Source organism: Alligator sinensis, unplaced genomic scaffold (genome assembly GCF_000455745.1).
Source record: "Alligator sinensis unplaced genomic scaffold, ASM45574v1 scaffold132_1, whole genome shotgun sequence".
Classification (NCBI taxonomy): Eukaryota; Metazoa; Chordata; order Crocodylia; family Alligatoridae; genus Alligator; species Alligator sinensis.
Window position 1 is genome coordinate 62,995 of NW_005842776.1, and position 19,662 is coordinate 82,656.

The 19,662-nt window shown below is 63.4% G+C and overlaps 1 protein-coding gene across 1 annotated transcript in view; it reads right to left on the reverse strand.

The window, feature by feature from the left end:
• Positions 1 to 17,475: 17,475 nt before the first annotated feature.
• Positions 17,476 to 19,662, reverse strand: part of LOC106722854 — a 28,178-nt gene continuing 25,991 nt past the window's right edge. The window contains exons 2-6 of the mRNA XM_025216955.1: positions 19,448 to 19,523; positions 18,948 to 19,068; positions 18,447 to 18,854; positions 18,154 to 18,310; positions 17,476 to 17,736 (exon numbers count right to left, since the gene is read on the reverse strand). Coding sequence (XP_025072740.1) covers positions 17,677 to 17,736; positions 18,154 to 18,310; positions 18,447 to 18,854; positions 18,948 to 19,068; positions 19,448 to 19,508 — 807 coding nt within the window. The 5' untranslated portion in view covers positions 19,509 to 19,523 and the 3' untranslated portion in view covers positions 17,476 to 17,676. The remainder of the gene's footprint in view (positions 17,737 to 18,153; positions 18,311 to 18,446; positions 18,855 to 18,947; positions 19,069 to 19,447; positions 19,524 to 19,662) is intronic.

Sequence of the window (19,662 nt, forward strand, 5' to 3'; positions counted from 1 at the left end):
ACATTGCTGGGCTGTTCTCACCTCCCAGTAGCTCCCCAGGCAGGGCAGGGTCAGGCACCAGCCAAGAGACCTCCTTCTTCCAGGAGCCACCACTGCGGATGCAGGAGACTGGACTGCTTCCCTTGGTCTGGCTTAGCCATCCCTGAGGGCCTGGCTGGGGCTTGGGCTTTCCACATGACTCAACCAGGACATCCCTGCTGTCTGCCTCAGTTTCCCCACTGGTCAGTTTGGGGAGGGGGATGCTGCCCGCATGAGCAAGAGCTGAGCTCAAGGCAGGAGGCAGGCAGGCATCGGGGCATGCGTCTGTGCTGAGATGTATGATCTCCCTGCAGAGCTGGGCTGTGATGCCAGGTGGGAGCAGCTGGGCTGAGGCCTGGGATTTCCTTCGACTCCATCTCAGGCTGCTCAGACTGTGTGCAGCTGCCTGCAGTTACCCACCACTGCCTGGATACATGTTCTGCCCACAGCCCTCGCAGCCCCCAGGGACCACCCCCACCTCCCATTGCAGACATCAGCAGATGCATCTGGCACCTCTGAGCTGCCACAGCCTGGGCTCCTCTGCTGCACTGCTGTGGGTCACCCACCCCACGGCTCACATGTCCCAGAGCTGGTGCCTTGTCATAGAAGCAGAAGAGATGGGGGGCTGGCAGGGACCTATGGGGGTCACATCCAGTCCCAGCCCAGCCTGTCTAAACCAACCCAGACATCTGTGTCCAAGCTCTGAGCAGCACAACACCATCACCCTGACGCAGCCCCAGGCATCACCCCTGACCCTGCCCCAGAAAAAGCAGGGGGGCTGCAGTGGCCAGCATCCTGCTGCTGCAGAGACCCCAGGCCAAGGTTGTGCCCCAGCTGCAGAGGAAGGCAACCCCCCCAGTCCAAACCAAGCTGACCAAGGGGGAAATCCCTTGCTGACCCCAATGCAGCATTTGTCTGAGCCAGAGCACAAGGGCAAAACCCTCCGGTCAGGACCCTGTGGGGTTGGTGCCAGCAGGAACATTGGCACAGGCTGGTCCCATCCCCAGCCTGGGCTGCAGCAGCACTCGGCACCTCTGGGGGAAGCCAAATAAAACACACTGACACATGGAGCAACAGAAAAGGGAAAATCCCTTTTTGGCCTCATACGGCCACCAGCAAAGCCCTGGAGCCTGGGGCAGCCACACCCCCTGCTTTGCCCTGCAGCCTGGGCACAGCAAGCAGAGCCACCCCTCAGCTCTCTCCCTGCACGCCCAGAGCTGCCGTCTGTGCCTCACCCCACATAACCTTCTTCCAGCTGCTTTCTCACCTTCTTGACCCTGTTTCCCAAGAGCCCCATCTGCACAGCCCAGGAGCAATGCTGGTACCACAACTGACTATTAGGAGCCCCTCACTGGACACCATCACCCTTGTCCTGCATGGGTGATGGCAGCCGGCTCTGTCCCAATTCCAGCCAGTTTCCCAACTGGGCTTGTCCTGGCCTGAGCTGCTCCTCTCCCCAGAGCAGCTCCTCAGCCCTGCCCCTCCCAGCCCAGCTGCCCCTGCCCTTATGCAGCTGTCACAGCTCTCCTGGGGCAGTGGGAGCTGGAGGTAGATTGGGGGGTCTGGGTGGCATGCAAGAGCTGGATGGGGGGAAGCTGCAGGACAGAGAGGGTGGGCCGGGGGACCAGGGGCAGCAAGGAAGGATGCTGACCCTGCAGAGGAGAGCAGCCCAGACTCCTGGGTCCCACGGGGACTGGCCCCTGCACTGTGGTTAGCAGGGGTGACCAATGCACGACCAACATTGGGGCCCCTGGTATGCTGGACAGGGGGATCCCAGATCCCCAACCCCTCTCCCCAGGGGATCCAGGATAGGGTGACCCATGGGACTACAGTGCCCAGGCCAGCTGCGGTAAGGCAGGGGGGTCCTGGCAGCCCCTGGCAGCGCTGTACCCACCAGGCAGAGAGGATCCTGTGCTGTGTAACTCATTACAACCAAGGTCATTACCAAGCAGCCGTGAGTCTAGTTTGCACATTGAGCCCTCTTATCTCCCTTATCATGCAGGCACCACCCTGCCCATGCTCCGCTTCACTGCTGGCCTCTGGACCTACAGGGCTGGGAGCAGTGGGGATCTGGCACCTTGGCTGGATGGTCCCCTCCTGCACAGTTCAGGCTAGCACTGGCCCACGGAGCCGGGCCAGCAGGGACAGAGCCTTGAAGGGTCCTGAACCCACCTGCTCCACTGCACCTGCAGGGCTGAAGCCTCCTTTCATCGGAGCTGCAGCTGACTGGGCTCCATCCCTGCCTCTATTCCCTGTGCAGCGCTCAGGGGGCACGGGCTGGGGTCCCAGCATCCCCACCCAGTCCTAGGAATGCTTTTACCACAACAGCCCCCATAGCACCTGTAACCCACCTACCTCAGGGCCCAGAGCCAGCATGGATCCCAGGGGAGCTGGCAGAGCTGAGCAAGGGTCCCGAAGAGGATGATCCAGTGCACAGGCATGCAAGGCACCCACAGGCCTCCCAGCACCCACAGGGCCAGGAGCTGCATCTGAAAGGGCATCAGCCAGGTAAAAGGTTAAAGCCTGCAGCACTGGGGCCCCCATCCAGGCCCAGGCCCAGGCCCAGGCCCAGGCCCAGGCCCAGCAGACCTTGCATAGCATCTGAGACTTGCTATGCTCATTCCACCTGGAGCAGCTAAAGCATGCCACCTGGCAAGCAGCCCCAGGCTGTGGCAGGGGCCACCCTGGCACTGATCTAGCAGCCCCCACTTGCAACAGTCACACCTTTCCCCCAAACCCAGAGCCCGCCTGGACGAAGAAGTGAAGAGCCCAGGGAGCTGGCAGGGAGGAGGCCAGCTCCAGCCAGACCAAGCTTTGGAAACCCCCAGCCAGGCACATGCCTGCTGGCAGGCTAAGTGGATGGGCAGCAAGGAAGGAGCCAGACTGGAGGCTCTGGGAGCCAGGCTGTGTCCCCCTGCATATCTGGGCACACCAGAGCCAGGGCCAGAGGCCAGCCCATGCCATGGCCTGGGCAGACTGGTCCTAGAAGGTGTCTTGGGGCTCCCGGTGACTCAGAGGCCCGTCCTGTCACTGCCATCCATGGCCTAGATACAGCCCCGGAAGCTGCTGCCTCCGCCCTGCAGATACCAGGTTCAGGGCAGATGGGTTCCTCGGCTCTGGGCAAACAGGTGTCCCGGGGTAATTACCACCCCAGGCTGGCGGGGCAGGGCGGTGCTGCTGCTTGGGACATGGCTCTGTGAGCTTGCAAGAAGCCAAGTGGGTCAGCACCAGCAGCGGGGCTGGGCAGCATTGGCTGCCTTGCCCCACCCAGCTCCAGGCACCTGGGGCTGGGGACCTGGGAGAAACCCACAGCCCATGGGGTGGGGGAAGGGGCCGAGCAGTGGGAGCTCAGCCAGGACCCCAGGCATCCAGGCATTGTGATCCGGTTCAATCCATAGACACCCCTGCTCGTTGGTGCCTGCTGGCACCCAGGGAGCTGCCCTGCCCTGCCCCCGCTGTGGACTACCCTTGCTGGGCTTCCCCTTCCCTTTTGCCCACATCCCTCCCAGCCTGGTACATTTTGGGCACTTCCCTGTTCCCCCAGCTAGCATGGGCTGCACCCAAGGCTTCATCCTGCCCCAGGGCCAAAGCCCGGGCACACCAGGCCTGGGCACTGGGCTGCAGCAGGTCATGCCCCCTGCTCACTTCCCCCACAAGTCACTCATGCAGCCCCCTGGGCCATGTCCTCGCTGCCTATTCTTGCAGCTGGGCCCAGCCAGGACCCAGCTGCAGCAGAGCTGCCAGGAGCCCCCCGTGCTGCAGAGCACAGAGGGGTGCATGGAGCCCGTCGTCCGGGGAGGGGGAGGCGGAAGAGGGGGCCCAGCACAGGCAGCAGCAGCTATATGGACCGGATATAGGGCATCCCCAGGCTGAGCTGGGAGCTGCTGTGGGTGCACAGGGTGAGCCCAGGGAAGCTCAGAGCCTGGCCCTGCTCCACCCCAGGGGACTGTCAGGGTCTCAGGCAGCTGCTCCCCCCCCGCCCCAGCTGCGGTCCCATGGGGGTCTCCCATGGGGGTCTGTCAGTCCTTCCCTCCTGCCTTGTCCAGCACAGGCTGGAGCAGCATCCATAGGTGCAGGGCTCCCCCTGGTGGGGCATTATTGCAGGCCATGCAGGCGAGCTCCTGCCCCCTGCCCCTCTGCCCTTGCCCTGGGGGCAGCAGGGCAAGGCCCCCCACAGACCCCCTCCAAGGACAGGGGTGCAAGGGCTGGCTGATGAACTGAGCAGTGGGGGCCCCTTCCCCCAGGGCCCATGTGCTGTGGAGCCCCCAGGGCCAACTGGCTCTCAGCCGCCCGCCCCCCCCCCCACACACACACACTTTGCTCCCCAGGATGCATGCTCCCCTCCTCCCCCCCACCCCCAGCATGCTGCAGATGGCTTGGCCTCAGGCACCTGCTGGGCAGTGCAGAGGTGCTGTGCATACACTCCCTGCCAGGCTAGGTCTGACCCCAGGGCTGCCCTGGACCCTGAGACCAGTGCCCCTGACTAGCTCTCCAAGGGGCAGATCCCACCTGGCTCCCAGGGCAAGGGGTCCCCCCAAGACAATCCCCCCAGCTCTGCCTTGGGGTCCTCAGTGGGGGGACTTGCTAACAGTGCCTGCAGCCCCCCAGCACTGACAAGCCCTGCCCATGGAGCCCCACTGCCCTTGACCTCTCTGGCTGTCTGTCACACCACTGCCATGGCAGGAGCTGTGCGGAGCAGGGGAACCCCAGCGCCACACACCCCATGGCCAGGGACCGCTATGCCCAGCCAAGGGGTCCCAAGAGGAGCCGGAGGGTCTTGCAGGTCACGCATGGCCTGTGGACATGGGGAGTGGGGATGGGAGCTTTCAGGTTGGAAGGAGCTGGGAGGTAAGCAGGGGGTGAGCTGGCCATCAGTAGGCAGCACTAGATCAGAGGGGATTCTGGGTAGGAGCCGGGGGGGGGGCACAGGCTGGCGGGGGTCTGTGGAGCTAGGCTGGGCTGCACCAGCAAGGAGGCGGGAGCTGGCCTGGCTCCATGGAGCCCCTGCCGGCCGAGGCCAGGACTCTGTACCCCTGCCGCCTTGCTCTGGGCCTTGCTGGCACTGGCCCTGTGTCCCCCCAGCCCCATGGTACAGGGGGGGACAGGGCACAGCCCCGAGCCCCTGCTCCCCATCAGGGAAGGAGCTGGTGCGGAGCGCAGGGAAAAGCAGCCCCTCGCCCACCCCATGGCCAGAGCTCCCTGCTACACTCGTAGCCATGGGGTGGACGAGGGTTTTTTCCTGTGGACTCAGCACCAGCTTATAACCCAGCCCCACATGGGCTACGGGCTTGCCCGTTGGGGCTGTGCATGGCGGCAGCAGCTGCAGCTGCAGCCCCCCCACTTGCCGCACTGGGCAGCCCAAAGGCGGCGTGTGCAGCTGTGCATGCTCTGCTAAGGGCCAGGGGCCTGGGGCCTGGCACGGGTTCCGCTGGCTCCGGGACACTGCTCCACCTCCCCACATAACCTCAGGGAGCGAGGAGGCATGTGGCGTCAGGGCCAGGCAGTGAAGCAGTTCCCCGGAGCCGGCGGAGCCTCACTGGGGCAGGCAGCAGCTCCTCCCCAAGGTGAGGCAAGGCAGGGATGGAGGCTGGGGCTGGGGCCTGGCGCAGGCTCTGCCAGCTCCAGCGAACTGCTCCTCTCTCCGGCCCTGACGCCGCATGCCTCCGTGCTCTCCTAGGCAAAGTGGGGGAATGGAGCAGTTTCCTGGAGCCGGCGGAGCCTGCGCCAGGCTCCTGCCCCGCCGCCTCCGCCTCCGCCTCCGCCTCCACCTCGCCTCAGGGAGGAGCTTACCTTCTGTGCCCCATGCCACAGCCCAGCTCCTATCCCGGCGGGTGTGCAGCCTAAAAAAGTTTGCACGTGGCCAGCCTTTTACTTGTGCATGGCCACACACACACACACCTCAGATGGAGCCTTGGTGGGCAGCAGCAGCCATGGTGGCAGGGCAGCAGGAGGCATGCAGCCATGGTGAGGTCAAGAGCAGGCAGGATGCAGCCCTTGTCCTGGCCTCTGTTGTTGCTGTTTATCTTGGGCCAAAGCCCGGCGGCTACTTTCGATTCCCGATGCCCTTGGCCCATGGCCCAGCCCAGCCCTCTTCTTCCTTCCCCTGACCTCCCCGCCACGATGGGCTGTTTCTGGCTCTGCGGTGCAGCCATGGGGAGGGCAGTGGATCCCCAGGAGGTAGTTTTGCCCTTGTCTGGTCCGCAGCTGCCCCCTGCACTCGGTTGGGGATGGACAGACTGACGGACAGGTAGAGCCGGGGCCGTGCCAGGTGCTGCAGGGGGACCTGGGCAGGCTGTCAGCCCCAATGAGAACTGCCCCCCACCCCATATCCCCAGACACTCCCCCCCTGGGGTGTTGGCCCTGCTGGTAGGAGCTGGGCTGTAGCTGGAGCCCACCCCCACCCTGGCTCCAGGCTTCCTGCCCCCAAGCACATGGCTGTCCCATCACAGATGTGAGAGGCCAGGCATCAGCCCCATAGACCCATGTGTCTAGGAACACAGCTCCATCAGCCCCAGCAAAGGCTCCCCGTGGCCTGACCAGGATTTACTGCGTGGACAGGTTCATTGTGGAGCACAGGCAGCCTCTGCAGGGCCTTGGTTTCCCTCCCTCCCACCCTCAGGGACTGTCTCCCAACTCCCAGCCTCCTGTGGCTGCTGAGTGAGGAAGTGTTGGTCCCTGGTCATGGCTCTCAGTATATGCAGGACCTCAGCAGGTGCTGGCTCAGGGTGCCCATGCCCCCATGGTGCTGTCACTCATCCCAGGGGGTCCTGGCACAGCCGGGGGCTTCCAGCAGGGACCAGAGCCATGGCCGTGGGGGCCAGGTGCTGCTGGGAGGGCTCAGGACACAGCAGGAGGTTGTAGTCATGAAGCAACGGGCTCAGGACAGGCCACAGGGGCCTGCAGAGATGGATCCAGGGGTGAGCACTTGCTGTGCTCCCCACCTCTGCAATTCCTGCTTCAGCTAAGGTCAAGTCCCAGAGGGGCAGCAGGATTTCTAGCCAGGCAAGGCAGAGGGACTCACTCCCCGAGGCCCACCGCTCTCCACCTGGTCCTATCTGCACTCTCCCTCCATAGTGAGACCCGCCCTCTCTCTGTTATTTGTACCCCAATGTCTCGCTTCTCCGGCCATCTGTCACCCTGTTTTCTGTGCTGTTCCTGCCCTGTAATTCCCACCTCCCTGCCCTGTGACCATTGGGCACGGGCTGCAAGGATCAGCTTGGGTGGAAACAACACCCTTGGAAGCACTGGGGGCCCCATCCAGAGGCACAGGATGTCTGGGTTTGATTTTCAATCTGAGCGAGACATGCATCGAGGTCTAACGGCCCCAGGACAAAAGGCATGACAGCTCTGGATGGGCTCTGCCTGGTTTTAATACATGACCTGTAATGCAGCCACTTCAGGCAGGTTCCAGTAAGATTATATTGGTTTTGCTCTGACCTTAGACAGAACAGTGCAACCCAAGGGCATGGGCATATTTGTAGAGCACCTCATTTCATTACCTAGAGAAAGCTACCTGCTGTGTTCCCTGTAACAAGGAACCAGGACATCTGCAACCCCTTGCAAAATGCTTGATCCACCCCTGGGTGTCTGCAGCTGGAAGTCAGGAAGAGGAAGAGGTAAAGCGCCCTGAACCAGGGAGTATCCATGGCCATCTCTAGGATCAGTGCTCAGTGTTTGCTGCTAGCCCAGGCTCCATGGGGCAGGGGGAGGTGTCCTGGGAGGAGGAGAAGAGCAGGGAGCATGTTACAGACTTGCCAAGGGTTTCTCCAGATAGCAGAAGTGCGTTGGCAGCTCCTGGGCTCGGCTGCCCTCTTTTGCTCTCTGGCGTAAGCCCCAAGCCTTGCAAAGGGGCTGTGACTTCCAATCCAGTTTCTTCATCAGGGCAGGGATCCAGGCATGTCGGCAGGGGTGCACGTCTTCCTGTCCTGTTTGGTGGTGAACCTGAGCAAAGGCAGGAGGAGAGCGGTGGTGAGGACAGGACCGTACCGCCAGGGACCCAGAGCCCTGTTACAGCTCCACCGCCCAGGACCAAACCTCAGGTCAGGTCCCTGCTTTCACACACGGTGCCCCTAGGTACTCTCACCACAGCCCAGACAGGGCACCCAGGCATGGGGGTCTGGATGCTATAGGACTGCAGGATCGCGTTGTGACAAGCTTCAGGCAGCAGTCGGAGTTTGTATCATTGGCTGCAGCATCAGACCCTGGAGGACAAGCAGAGGGGTCAGAGGCCTGGATGTACACTCCTGCTCCAGCCCCAGCCCAGCACTGGGGGCAGGGGCAGGGGCAGGTTTCCAGGTAGCTCCTCCATGTCTTCCCTACCCCGCACACCCCCCACAAGGCTCCACACCCCGACCCTACCTGCAGTGCATGACGAGGGGGTGGCCTGGGTGCCAGCTCTCCTTGCCCACTCGTGCTGCCTCCCCATACCAAAGCCCCGGCCCTGTGGGTCATCCCCTGTCTACAGAAGGAGCAATGGCTAAGTGGGGTCAGAAGTACGGAAGGCAGGAGGCATGAAGCCACGGCACAGCCAGGATCAGGCAGGACACAGCCCTCTCCCTGGCCTCCTGCTCTGCTCTGCTCTCCTGGGCCAGAGCCCAGCTGCTGCATGTGCTGCCTGGCACCCTCGGCGGGCAGCCCAGCCCAGCCCAGCCCAGCTCAGCTCAGCCCTGTCCTTGTTGGCTCCTTTGGCCTGTTGGCTAAAGGCAAGCAAAGCTCAGGGGCCTTTGAAACCCAAACCTGCAAGCTCGGACCTGCCCAAGCTCGGTCTGGCAAGTAGGATGCTGCCATGGATTTGGGAGTGTCTAAATCCACAGGCTTTAGAGCCTGGGAGGGAGGAGACTGGCCAGTGGCAGCACCACAACAGACCTGAACAACTGAGCCCTGGTCAGGCAATGGGATTTGGAATGGATTTGGTGCAAGACATGACCTATATGAAAAAATAAAGTCCTCTCCATCCTTCCCCTCTCCTCCCTGCCAGGCTGGGCTGCGTCCGGCTTTGGGGTGCAGCCATGGGGCAGGGGCTAGGATCCCCGGGAGGCAGATATGCCTCTACCCCAACCTCAGCTGCCCCCTGCAAATGGGCGGGGATGGATGGACCGACAGACGGGCAGAGCTGGGGCTGCGCTGGGCGCTGCGGGGGTGTTGAGCAGGCTGCATGAGCTCCAGCAAAGAACTGCTCCGCCCCCTGTCAGCCCTGGTCCTGCCTCCCTCCTGTGGGGGTACACACAGCTGGTGGGAGCTAGGTGCAGCTGCAGCCCACCCCCACCCTCACTCCCAGGCCTCCTGTCCTGCAGCATGGAGCTCTCCCAGCTTGGATCCAAGGGGACCAGCTTCAGAGGTCTGGGGGCATGGCTCCATCGGCCCCAGTGCAGGCTCCCCTTGGCCTGGCTTGGGGGGCTGCAAAGCCCCAGGCCAGGAAAGACACTGAGAACAAAAGAGGCATTGTCCCGGGAGTCCAGCTGGGGCCAGGGGCCTCCAACGAAAGCCCTGCTGCGAGTTCCTGTCCAGCAGCTCCATCATGGCCGTGACCCAGGACCCTTCAGGAGGGGTGCGCAGCTCCCTGCCCTGTTTGGTAATGAACCTGAGCAAAGGCAAGGGGAGAGTGGTGGTGAGGGCAGGGCTGCACCCCCAGAGGTCTGGAGCCCTTCCCTACCCCACTGCCCAGGATCAAGGCCCCAGGATAGGTGCCCCCTTCTTGCACAGTGACCCCAGGTATTCACACCACAGCTCGGACAGAGCACCCAGGCTCCAGGGTGTGGACCTGTAGCACTGCAGAAGCCTGGCTGGGATGGGCCTCTTGAGGAAACTGAAGCAGCACTTGGTGGCCTGAGCATCAAACCCTGAGGACAAGCAGAGGGTCCGGGGGGCTTGGCCAGGCACAGGGAAAGGGATGCACTTCTGCACTTGCTGCACAGCCCCAGTGCCAGACACACGGCCACCTCGGGGCTCCGTCAGTGCTGCAGGGACCCCCCCAGCTGAGGGCCGGGATGGGGACATGACCAGGTCCACACAGTGCCTGTGGCGGAGGCTGGGCCAGCTCATGGGGCACCTCAGCAAGGACAGAAGCCAGAGCTCCCCCAGCTCCCTGGGCCTAGCAGGGCCGTCCCTGTCTACCGAGGGGCTGGCAGTGGCCAAGGGCGGCCAGCAGCAGCAGGGGCAGGAGGTGGTGTGGAGCCATGGCGTGACTGGGAGCAGGCAGGACACAACTCCCGCCTGGGCCCTCCCAAGGTGTTGTTTCCCCCTGGACAGAGCCCAGCTTCTGCTTTTGTTTCCTGACTGCCTTGCCCAGTCCAGGCCAGCCCAGCCCTCTCCTTCCTTCCCCTGCCCTTCCTGGGCTGGGCTGGGCTGGGCTGCGTCTGGGTCCGGGGTGCAGCTGTGGGCAGGGCTGGGGTCCCTGGGAGGCAGATGTGCCCCTGCCCAGTCCTCATCTGCCCCCTGCTCACGGGTGGGGACGGATGGACAGACAGGCAGAGCTGGGGCTGCACCAGGTGCTGCGGCGGGGCTGAGCCCCAGCGGGAACTGCCTCCCCCCCTTCAACAACCCCCCGGGGTGTCAGCCCGGCAGGAGATGGGTGCGGCTGGAGCTCCTTCCCCCGGCCTTGGCTCCCAAGCCTCCTGCCTCCAGTGCGGGGCTGTCGCGGCTCGGATGCAAGGGGCTCAACTTCAGCCCCACGGGCCCAGGTGTCTGGGCACACGGCTCCACCGGGCACAACGCAGGCTCTGCTATGCCCACCTCTTATGCCCAGTTCTGCTTCCTCTGGGGCTTGAGCCCCCCTTTGGCTTCCTGGGCTTGCGATGGGGCTGTGACTCCCCTCCCATCCTCTTCATCAGGGCAGTGACCCAGGTTGCGTTGGGAGGGGTGCACAGCTTCTTGCCCTGCTTGGAGGTAAAGCTGTGTGGAGGCAGGAGGAGAGCGGTGGTGAGGACAAGGCTGCAACCACAGGGACCCGGAGCCCTTCCTTGCCTCACTGCCAGGGCTGTGCCCCAGGTCAGGTCCCCCCTTTCCTGCACAGTGCCCCCCGGTACTCACAGCACAGCCCAGACAGAGCACCCAGACTGGACGCAGTAGGACTTTACGATCTGGTTTGGGATGGGTTCATGTCAAGCTTCAGTCAGTAGTTGGCTGCAGGATCAGAGCTTGGGGACAAGCAGGGGGCCGGGGGGCTCATTCATATGTAGGGAAGGGGATGCGCTTTTGCCCCGGGGCAGAGCCTGGCTGTTGCTGATACCCTTGATGCGCTGCCCAGCCCAGCCCAGTCCAGCCCTCTTCTTGCTCCCCGTCCCCTCCCTGGGCTGGGTGCAGACATCTGGCAGGGCTGGGATCCCTGGGAGGCAGATGTGCCCCTGCCCCATCCTTAGCTGCCCTTGCATATGGATGGATGGATGGATGGATGGATGGACAGAAAGGCAGAGCAGGGGTCATGCTACGCATTGCAGGGTGTGGGGGCTGTACAGGTTGTGTCGAGCCCAAAGAAGAATTGCTACCCCCCCCGCATCACCAGACCCTCCTGGGGTATGGGTCCTGGTAGGAGCTGAGGTGCAGCTGGATGCCCACTCCCCTCGGCTCCCAGGCCTCCGGCCCTCCAGCATGGGACTGTCCTGGTGCAGATCCAAGGGGCCCAGCTTCAGCCCCATGGACCCAGGTGTCTGGGAACATGGCTCCACCAGCTCCAGCACAAGCTCCCCCCATCCTGGCCTGGGTGGCTGCAAAGGAAGGAAAAGGGGCCATGTCCCAGTAGTCCAGCATGGGCCAGAGGTTTCCAGGGACTGGGAGCTCTACTATAACTTGACCGCCCCAGACCAAGCTCCAGGATAGGTTTCACATGGCGCACACAGTGCCCCCAGGTACTCACACCACCGCCCAGACAGAGCAGAGTTGATGTGAGCATGTAGAACTGCAGCGAGGAGGCCAGGATGGGCCTCCTGGAGGAACTGAAGCAGCACTTGGTGAGATGAGCATCAGACACTGGGGACAAGCAGAGGGGCCGGGGGTCTCACTCAGACAGAGGGACTTACTGTACTCCTTCAGCTGCTGCACAGCCCCAGCCCCAGCCCCGCTTGACTGTAGCCACCTTGGGGCTTTGTCAGAGCAGGGGCAGCAGCAGGATGCGCGGAGCCATGGCACAGCCTGGAGCAGGCAGGACGCAGCCCTCAGCCTGGGCGCTGAAGTTGCTGTTTGTCCCAGGACAGAATCCAGCTGCTGCTTTTGTTTCCTGATGCCCTTAGCCAGTGGCCCAGCCCAGCCCTCTCCTGCCTTCCCCTCTCTGAGCTAGGCTGGACCTCGTCCAGCTCTGGGGTGCAGCTGTGGGGGTGGGGGGGGGGAATTCCCAGGAGGTAGATGTGCCCCTGACCCATCCTCAGCTGCACCCCCCTGCAAACAGGAGGGGACAGATGGATCCACAGGCAGGCAGAGCTGGGACTGCGCCAAGGGCTGCAGGGGGGCTAGGCAGTCTGCGTCAACCCCAAAGAACTGCCCCCCCCCCCCCACCCCAGACTCAGTGTAGTGTTGCCCCAGGTAGGAGCTGGGGTGCAGCTGGAGCCCACCCCCACCCTGGCTCCCAGGCCTCCTGCCCTCAGTGCGGGGTTGTGCCGGCCATATGCGAGGGGGCCAGCTTCAGCCCCATAGACCCAGGTGTCCGGCGACATGGCCCCAGTGGCCCCAGTGCAGGCTTCCCCCGGCCTGCCCACGTGGCTGAAAAGCTCCAGCCTGGGGATGCTGCTGGGAGCAGAAGGGGCCATGTTCTGAGAGTTAGCCTGGGGCCAGGGGTGTCCAGGGAAATCCTCATCCAAAAGGGCTCTGGTCCAGCCCTGAGGTGCGGAGAAGCTGCCAGAGCTCAGCCAGGACCAGGCGTCCAGGCTTTGTGCCCCTGCTCTGGGTACAGACACCCCCAAAGCATCGGTGAACATCCGTGCCTGGGGACCTGCTCTGTCCTTCCCCTGTCGTGGACTCCGCTTGCTGAGCAGCCTGTACTGAGTTCCCCTGCCCATTGCCTACATCCCTCCCATCTGGCCTGGTGCATTTCTGGCACTTCCCGGTTTCCAGCTGCCATCTGGCACGAACTGGGCCAGAGGCTAGGTCCTGCCCCAGGTCTGAGACGGGAGCTGGGTCACATGAGGGTGAGCTCCTTCCCCCCTCGCTGCACACCAGGCCAGGTGTTGCCCTCACCTCCTGCCAAGGCCGAGGTCGGGCTGTGCCACAGGCTGGCAGGAGTTGGGCAGAGCCCCTCAGAGCAGGGCCACACAGGTTTCTCCCTCCTGCCCTGATGAAAACCCTGGAGGAGGGGCTGCCAGCACAAGGCAGCTGTGGCACCCGTGGTGGGGACAGGGTAGCCAGGGTGGGTCCATGCAGACAGTCACGGACACCTTCATTGTGTAGCACAGGCAGCCTTGGCAGGGCCTTGGTCTCTCTCCTCCTGCCCTCATGGACCATGCCCCCAACTTCCAGCCTCCTCCAGCTGTTGAGCAAGGGCACATCTCTCCAGGGTCACGGCTCACGGCACATGCAGGACCTCCATAGGCTCCAGCCCGGGGACGCCAATGCCTCCACAGCACTGTCACTCGTTCCAGGGGTTCCTGGCACAGCCCGGGGACTTTGAGCAGGGACCAGAGCCACAGACCTGGGTATTAGGTGCTGGTCAGGCTGCAGCAGGAGGCAGTGGTCATGAAGCAGAGGGTGAGGTGCAGGCCACAGGAGTCTGCAGAGGTGGATCCAAGGGGGAGCCCTCACCAGCCCTGCCCCACCCTTGCAATTCCTGCTCTGCCCCACGTCTAAGGCCAAGTCCTGCAGAAGCAGCATTTCCAGCCAGGCAGCTCTGAGGGACTCACTGCCCCAGGGCCCAATGCTCCCCACCCAGTCCCATCTGCGTTGCTCCCCCCACAGTGTGACCCACCCTCTCTCTGTTATTTGTACCCAAACATCCCACTCCTAAAGCCACCCCTCTTCATGTTTCTCTGCGCTGCTCCTCATCCTGCAGCTCCCTCCTCACAGCCCTGCCAGCCTTGGGCACAGGCCGCATGGATCAGCTCAGGGTGGAAACAAGGACTCAGGGGACGTGAGCTGCAATGTGGACACAACATCCCAGCAAGCACCAAGGACCTGTCCAGAGGTGCAGGAAGCCTGCGCTTGGTTTTCAATCTGAACGAGATGTGCATCGAGATCCAACTGCCCCAGGATGAAAGACACAACAGCTCTGGATGGGCTCTGCCTGGTTTTTAATGCATGACTTGTGATGCAGCTGCTTCGGTCACGTTCCACTCAGGTTAGGTTTGGTTTTGCTGCCACCTTCGCCTGAACGACACAGCCCAAGGCCACGGGGTATTAGCAAAGGGTCTGGTTTCATTATCTGGAGAAAGCTACGTGCTGTTGTTGCAGTGACAAGGAACCATGATATCTGCACCCCCCTGGCAAAATACTGTCTCCACCCCTGGACATCTGCAGCGGGGAGAGGGAAGAGGACAAGGGCCCTGCTCTGGGCAGCATCGATGGTCAGGCTGCGGGACCCGTGCTCAGGGACGTTGATCGCCGGCCCGGGTGCTATGGAGCGGGGGGAAATGTCCTCAGGGGAGGAGAAGAGTAGGGAGGAGGGCACAGGGGTGCCAAGGCTTCTCCCAGATACCAGCAGCCCCCGCAGCTCCTGCCCCCACAAAGCTCCTCCCGCTTCCCCCCAAGCCTGCTGCCTGCACTCCCCGGGCTGGACTCTGCTCATGGGTGCTGGCCCCAGCACCAGCAAGGGGCCACAGGGCTGGTCCAGGACCCCGGGCAGGTGCCCCCTCCCCTCCTGGGACCTGGGACCAAGCACTGACCCCCCCACACACCGCACAGCCCCAGCTTAGCCATGCCCACCTCTTACGCTCGATTTCCGTCCAGCCTCTCCATCAGGGCAGTGACCCAGGGTGCATCCGGAGGGACGCACAGCCTCTTGCCCTTCTTGGTGGTGAGCCTGTGTGGAGGCAGGAGAGTGGTGGTGAGGATAGGACTGGACCCCCAGGGAACTGGAGTCCCATCTCACCCCACTGCCCAGGACCAAGCCCCAGGTCCTGGATGCAATAGGACTGCAGGATCTGTCTTGAGATGGGCTTCATGCTGACCTTCATGCAGCAGCTGAAGGCTGCAGCATCAGACTCCAGGGACCAGCAGAGAGGCCGCGGGGCTCGGCTGGCTGGAGCAATCGACCCTGGGGACAAGCAGAAGGGCCAGCGGGCTCAGTGAGATGCAGGGAGGGGGACATGCTTCTGCCCATGCTGCACTGCCTGAGCCCCTGCCGCCTGCCACAGCTGAGGGCATGACGCTCCCCCAGCCTCTTTCCAGCTCCAAGACAGGGGACATGACCGTGTCCATGCACCATCTGTGGTAAAGGCCAGACCAGCTCACAGGACACCCCAGCAGTGACAGCGGCCAGAGCCCCCCCTGCCCCTGGCCTGCATCCCCAGCCCCCTGGGGCCGGTGGGGCCGTCCCCTGCTTACCCTGGGTGCAGTGGGAGCTGAGGGCAGCCAGCAGCAGCAGGGGCAGCAGGAGACACGGAGCCATGGCATGGCTGGGAGCAGGCAGGACGGAGCCCTCGCCCTCGCCCTGGCTGCTCTTTATCCCTTGCCAGAGCCCAGCTTTTGGTTTCGTTTGCGATTCCCTTGGCTTGGGGCCCAGCCCAGCCCAGCCCAGCCCTCTCCTTCACTTCCCCTCCCTTCCCTGCTGAGCTGGACCACCTCCAGCTCTGGGATGCAGCCACGGAGGGGGCTGGGATCTCCGGGAGTCAGGTGTGTCCCTGCCCCTTCCTCAGCTGTCCCCTGCACACAGGTGGAGATGGACAGATGGCCATGACAGGCGCAACACAGGGCTGCCATGGTGCCCCTGGGGCCAAACCACTCCTTCCTCACTGGCTCCCGAGGATCCCCACTTCCCTGTCTTAAAGGGGTCCTACAGCCAGCCTCAGTTTACCTCAGCTCCCTTTGCTCGGCCAGACCCCCTGTTCTGGCTCTGACCCAGCTGGCCCCAGTCTCATCACAGGGCACTGCATGGTCCATGCCTTAAGACCCTAGTGGGGCCTCCAGCAGCCCCCATAGCCATGCCCCCACTCCGGGGGTCTCTTCCTCTCTGTGTGTTTTGACACTTCTGCCAGCCTGCCCTTAACGGCCAAGACCTGGTGCGTAGACTTGGCCCCACATGCCGGATGCAGCTGTTGACTCGCTGCGGCTGCCTCCCAGGCCTGGAGGATTTGTGCACTTTATGCCCCCTTCCAAGAGCCTTTGCCTGGAGAACCAGTTCCCCACCACCGCATGCTCGTGTCCTCTGGAGGCCGTAGGTGAGGGATCCATCAGCTCAACTGCAGCATTCGCTGTGACCCCAGCAGCACCGGATCAGGGCCAGGGGGAGGATCTGGCAATGGGGTCAGTGGTCCTGCATGTTTTGGCTCAGCCAAGGCTTGCTGGGTGTTCAGGACTGTGCAAACAAGGCCGCTCTCATCCTCACATACAGGCAAGGCCCTGGAGTCGCAGGTAACATCTGTGCAAAGCCCGGCAGGGTCAGCACCACCCCCTTGTTCGTCTCCACTCGCTGCGCTGCCCTCGCCAGCACCGCACCCCCAGCTGCCTCAGCAGGGAGACTTCAGGAGCGGGCACATGGGGTGTGTAAGCCGCAGGTGAGAACCACTGAACTGCCCCTGCTCCGGGCACTAGCGTGCAGCACTGGACCAGACCGAGCTGCCCATATCCCTGCTCCTCCCTCTGTGCTGAGAACCAGCCCCTGGGGCAGGGCGCTGCCACCATCCTGCCCTGCCCGTGGCCAGGAGCCCGAGAGAAACCCGTGGCACCTGAGGGGGAAGGGACAGAGCAGCAGGAGCTCAGCCAGGACCAGGCATCCAGGCCTTATGCCCCGGCTCTGAGCACAGACACCCTTGGGTCATTGGGGCCCATCGGTGCCCAGGGGACCTGCCACATCCCCACCATGGGCTCCCCTTCTTGGCAGCCTCTGTGGGGCTTCCCTTTTGCCCACATCACTCCCATCCAGCCTGGCACATTGCAGGCATTTCCCTGTTCCCGGGCCCCAGCTGTCAGGATTCGCACCTGAGCCTGCGTCTTCCCCCGGGGCGGGAGCCAGGAGCTGGGTCCTGGGGCAGGAACCATGCATGGGTCTGGGCTGCTTCCTCTGCACACCAGGCCTGGGCACTGGGCTGCAGCAGCAGCGGGTAGGCTCTGCCCCAGGACAATGGTCGGTCTCAGCCACACACTCCTGCCCCAGGGCTCCCTGCACGTCATCCATCCACCCCAGGCACTGGCCTCGCCAGCACTGCCCACCTCAGCAGGGCTGTGCTAGGGCCTGGCAGGTGCTGGGCTGTGGGTTTCTCCCTCCTCCCCCTGCCACACACCCCAGTTGAGCAGCCACCTGCACGAGGCAGCTGGGCCCCCATGAGGAACAGGGCAGCCGGGGCGGGTCCCTGCAAATGGACAGCACACAGGAAAGCTGTGGATACATTCATTGTGGAGCACAGACAGCCTCTGCAGGGCCTTGGTCTCCCTCCTCCCATCCTCAGGGACCATCCCGCAACTCCCAGCCTCCTCCGTCTCCTGAGCGAGGGAGTCACAGCATCTCTCCAGAGCCTCAGCTATCAGCACATGCAGGATCTCTGTGGGCACTGGCCCAGGGATGCCTGTGCCCCCACGGTGCTGTCATTCGCCCCAGGGGTTTTCTGTCAGAGCCCGGGGTCTTTGAGTAGGGATCAGGTGCTCCTGGATGAGGAAGAAGCCAGTGAGGGAGGGGTTAGGGGGCACCAAGGCCTCCTCTAATAGCTGGGCCCAGGCAGGCAGCAGGGTGGGGGCCCCTTCCCCCCGCCAGTTCCTGACCCTCAAAATCCCCTCCCTGCTCCTACTATTTGACCCCTGAGCTAGGACAGCTCTGCTCATGGGCACTGGCCCCAGCACCAGCAAGGGGCCGCAGGGCTGGTTTGAGACTCCAGGCAGGTGCCCCCTCCCCTCCTGAAACTGGGGCCGACCCCAGCCACCTCCCATGGCAGTGCCTGCACCCTCATCATGGGGGCCAGGTACCTGTGCCTGCATCACCCTGACCAGGCCCAGGCAAAGCTGGATGCTGGAAGTAGCTCCCAGTGACCCCTCCACCACCTGCAGCCACTGGTCAGCCATGCTCACCTCTAATATTTGGATCCGTCGCCTCCTGGACTTTGCTACCCCTTTTTGCTGGGGCTTGGCCACAGCCTGGGGGTCCTCATCCAGCTTCTTCATCAGCGTGAGGACCCAGGGCACATCGGGAGGGGCACACAGCTTTTTGCCCCACCTGGTGACAAACCTGCACAGAGGCAGAAAAGTGATGGTGAGGACTGGACCGTATCCCCCAAGGACCAGGAGCCCTATACACTCCTACCCCAGCACCGAGCCCTGCAGGAGGGGAGCAGAGCGATGCTCCCAGCCCCCCAGGGACTCACATGACAGCTGGGACCAGGCACCCGGTCTCCGGGCTCTGGATGCTGTAGGACTGTAGGGTCCAGGGCGGGATGCGCTTCGCACTCAGCCTCAGGCAGCAGTCAGGGGCCACAAAATTGGGCCACGGGGGACAAGGGGGGAGATCAGGGGATACCAATCTGCCCTTGCCGCAGCCCCAGCAGGGCCCCATCTCCACTGGCAGCTGACTTGGGATCCCATCCCGGGGATGTTTCTCCTGCCCTCCGGCCTCCTGGACAGGGCTCAGCTGCTGCCTCCTGGACGTCGCTGTCCCCTTCTGCTGCTTGGGTTTGGCCCCAGTCTTGAGGTCCTCATCCAGCTTCTTCATCAGCCGAGGGACCCAGGGCGCATCGTGAGGGGCGCACAGCTTGTTGCCCCGTTTGGAGATGAACCTATGTGGAGACCGGAGGAAAGCAGTGGTGAGGATGGGGAATGGGAGCCCACCCCTATCCCTGCTTGTGCATGTGGTGCCCCCGGGTACTCACACCACAGCCCGGATGTTGCACCCATCCTCTGGGCTCTGGATGCTGTAAGACTGCAGGATCCAGGCCGGGATGCGCCCAGCATCGAGCTTCACGCAGCAGTCGGAGCCTGCGGAGTTGGACCCTGGGACAGAGGCCAGGGATTCATAGCTGGGGTGGGGGGGCACTTCTGCCCCAGTCCCTACCCCAGCAGCATCATAGCTCAATACCCAAGAGCCTCAGGGCCTGTCCCCGCTAGGCAGGGGTGGTGGAGCAGGTGTCTCATGCCCACACCCTGCATGAGACCCCTCCTGCTCTGCTCCCCCAGCCCTGCCTGCTGCCTCCTGACACCCTGCCCAGAGTGCCGGTGCTCTCTGCCCACTGCTCCAGGGACAGGGGACATGACCGGGTCTCACACAGCATCAGTGGCACAGTCTGTTTACATTACATACCAGCACTGGAAGGAGTCTGAGCTCCCCCCAACCCGTGACCTCATCATCCACCCAGCCCCCTCCCCAGCCTACCTTGGGCATCGTGGGGGTAGAGGGCAGCCAGCAGCAGAGGCAGCATGAGGTGGAGCTCCATGGCACAGCTGGAAGGCTAGGAGCAAGCAGGCAGGATGCAGCCCTTGAGCTTGCTGCTATTTATCCTGGGCCAGAGCCTGGGTTTTGCTTTCATTTCCTGACACACTTGGCCGGCGGCCCAGCTCCCCCCTCCCTGCCCCCCCCGCCCCCCCCAA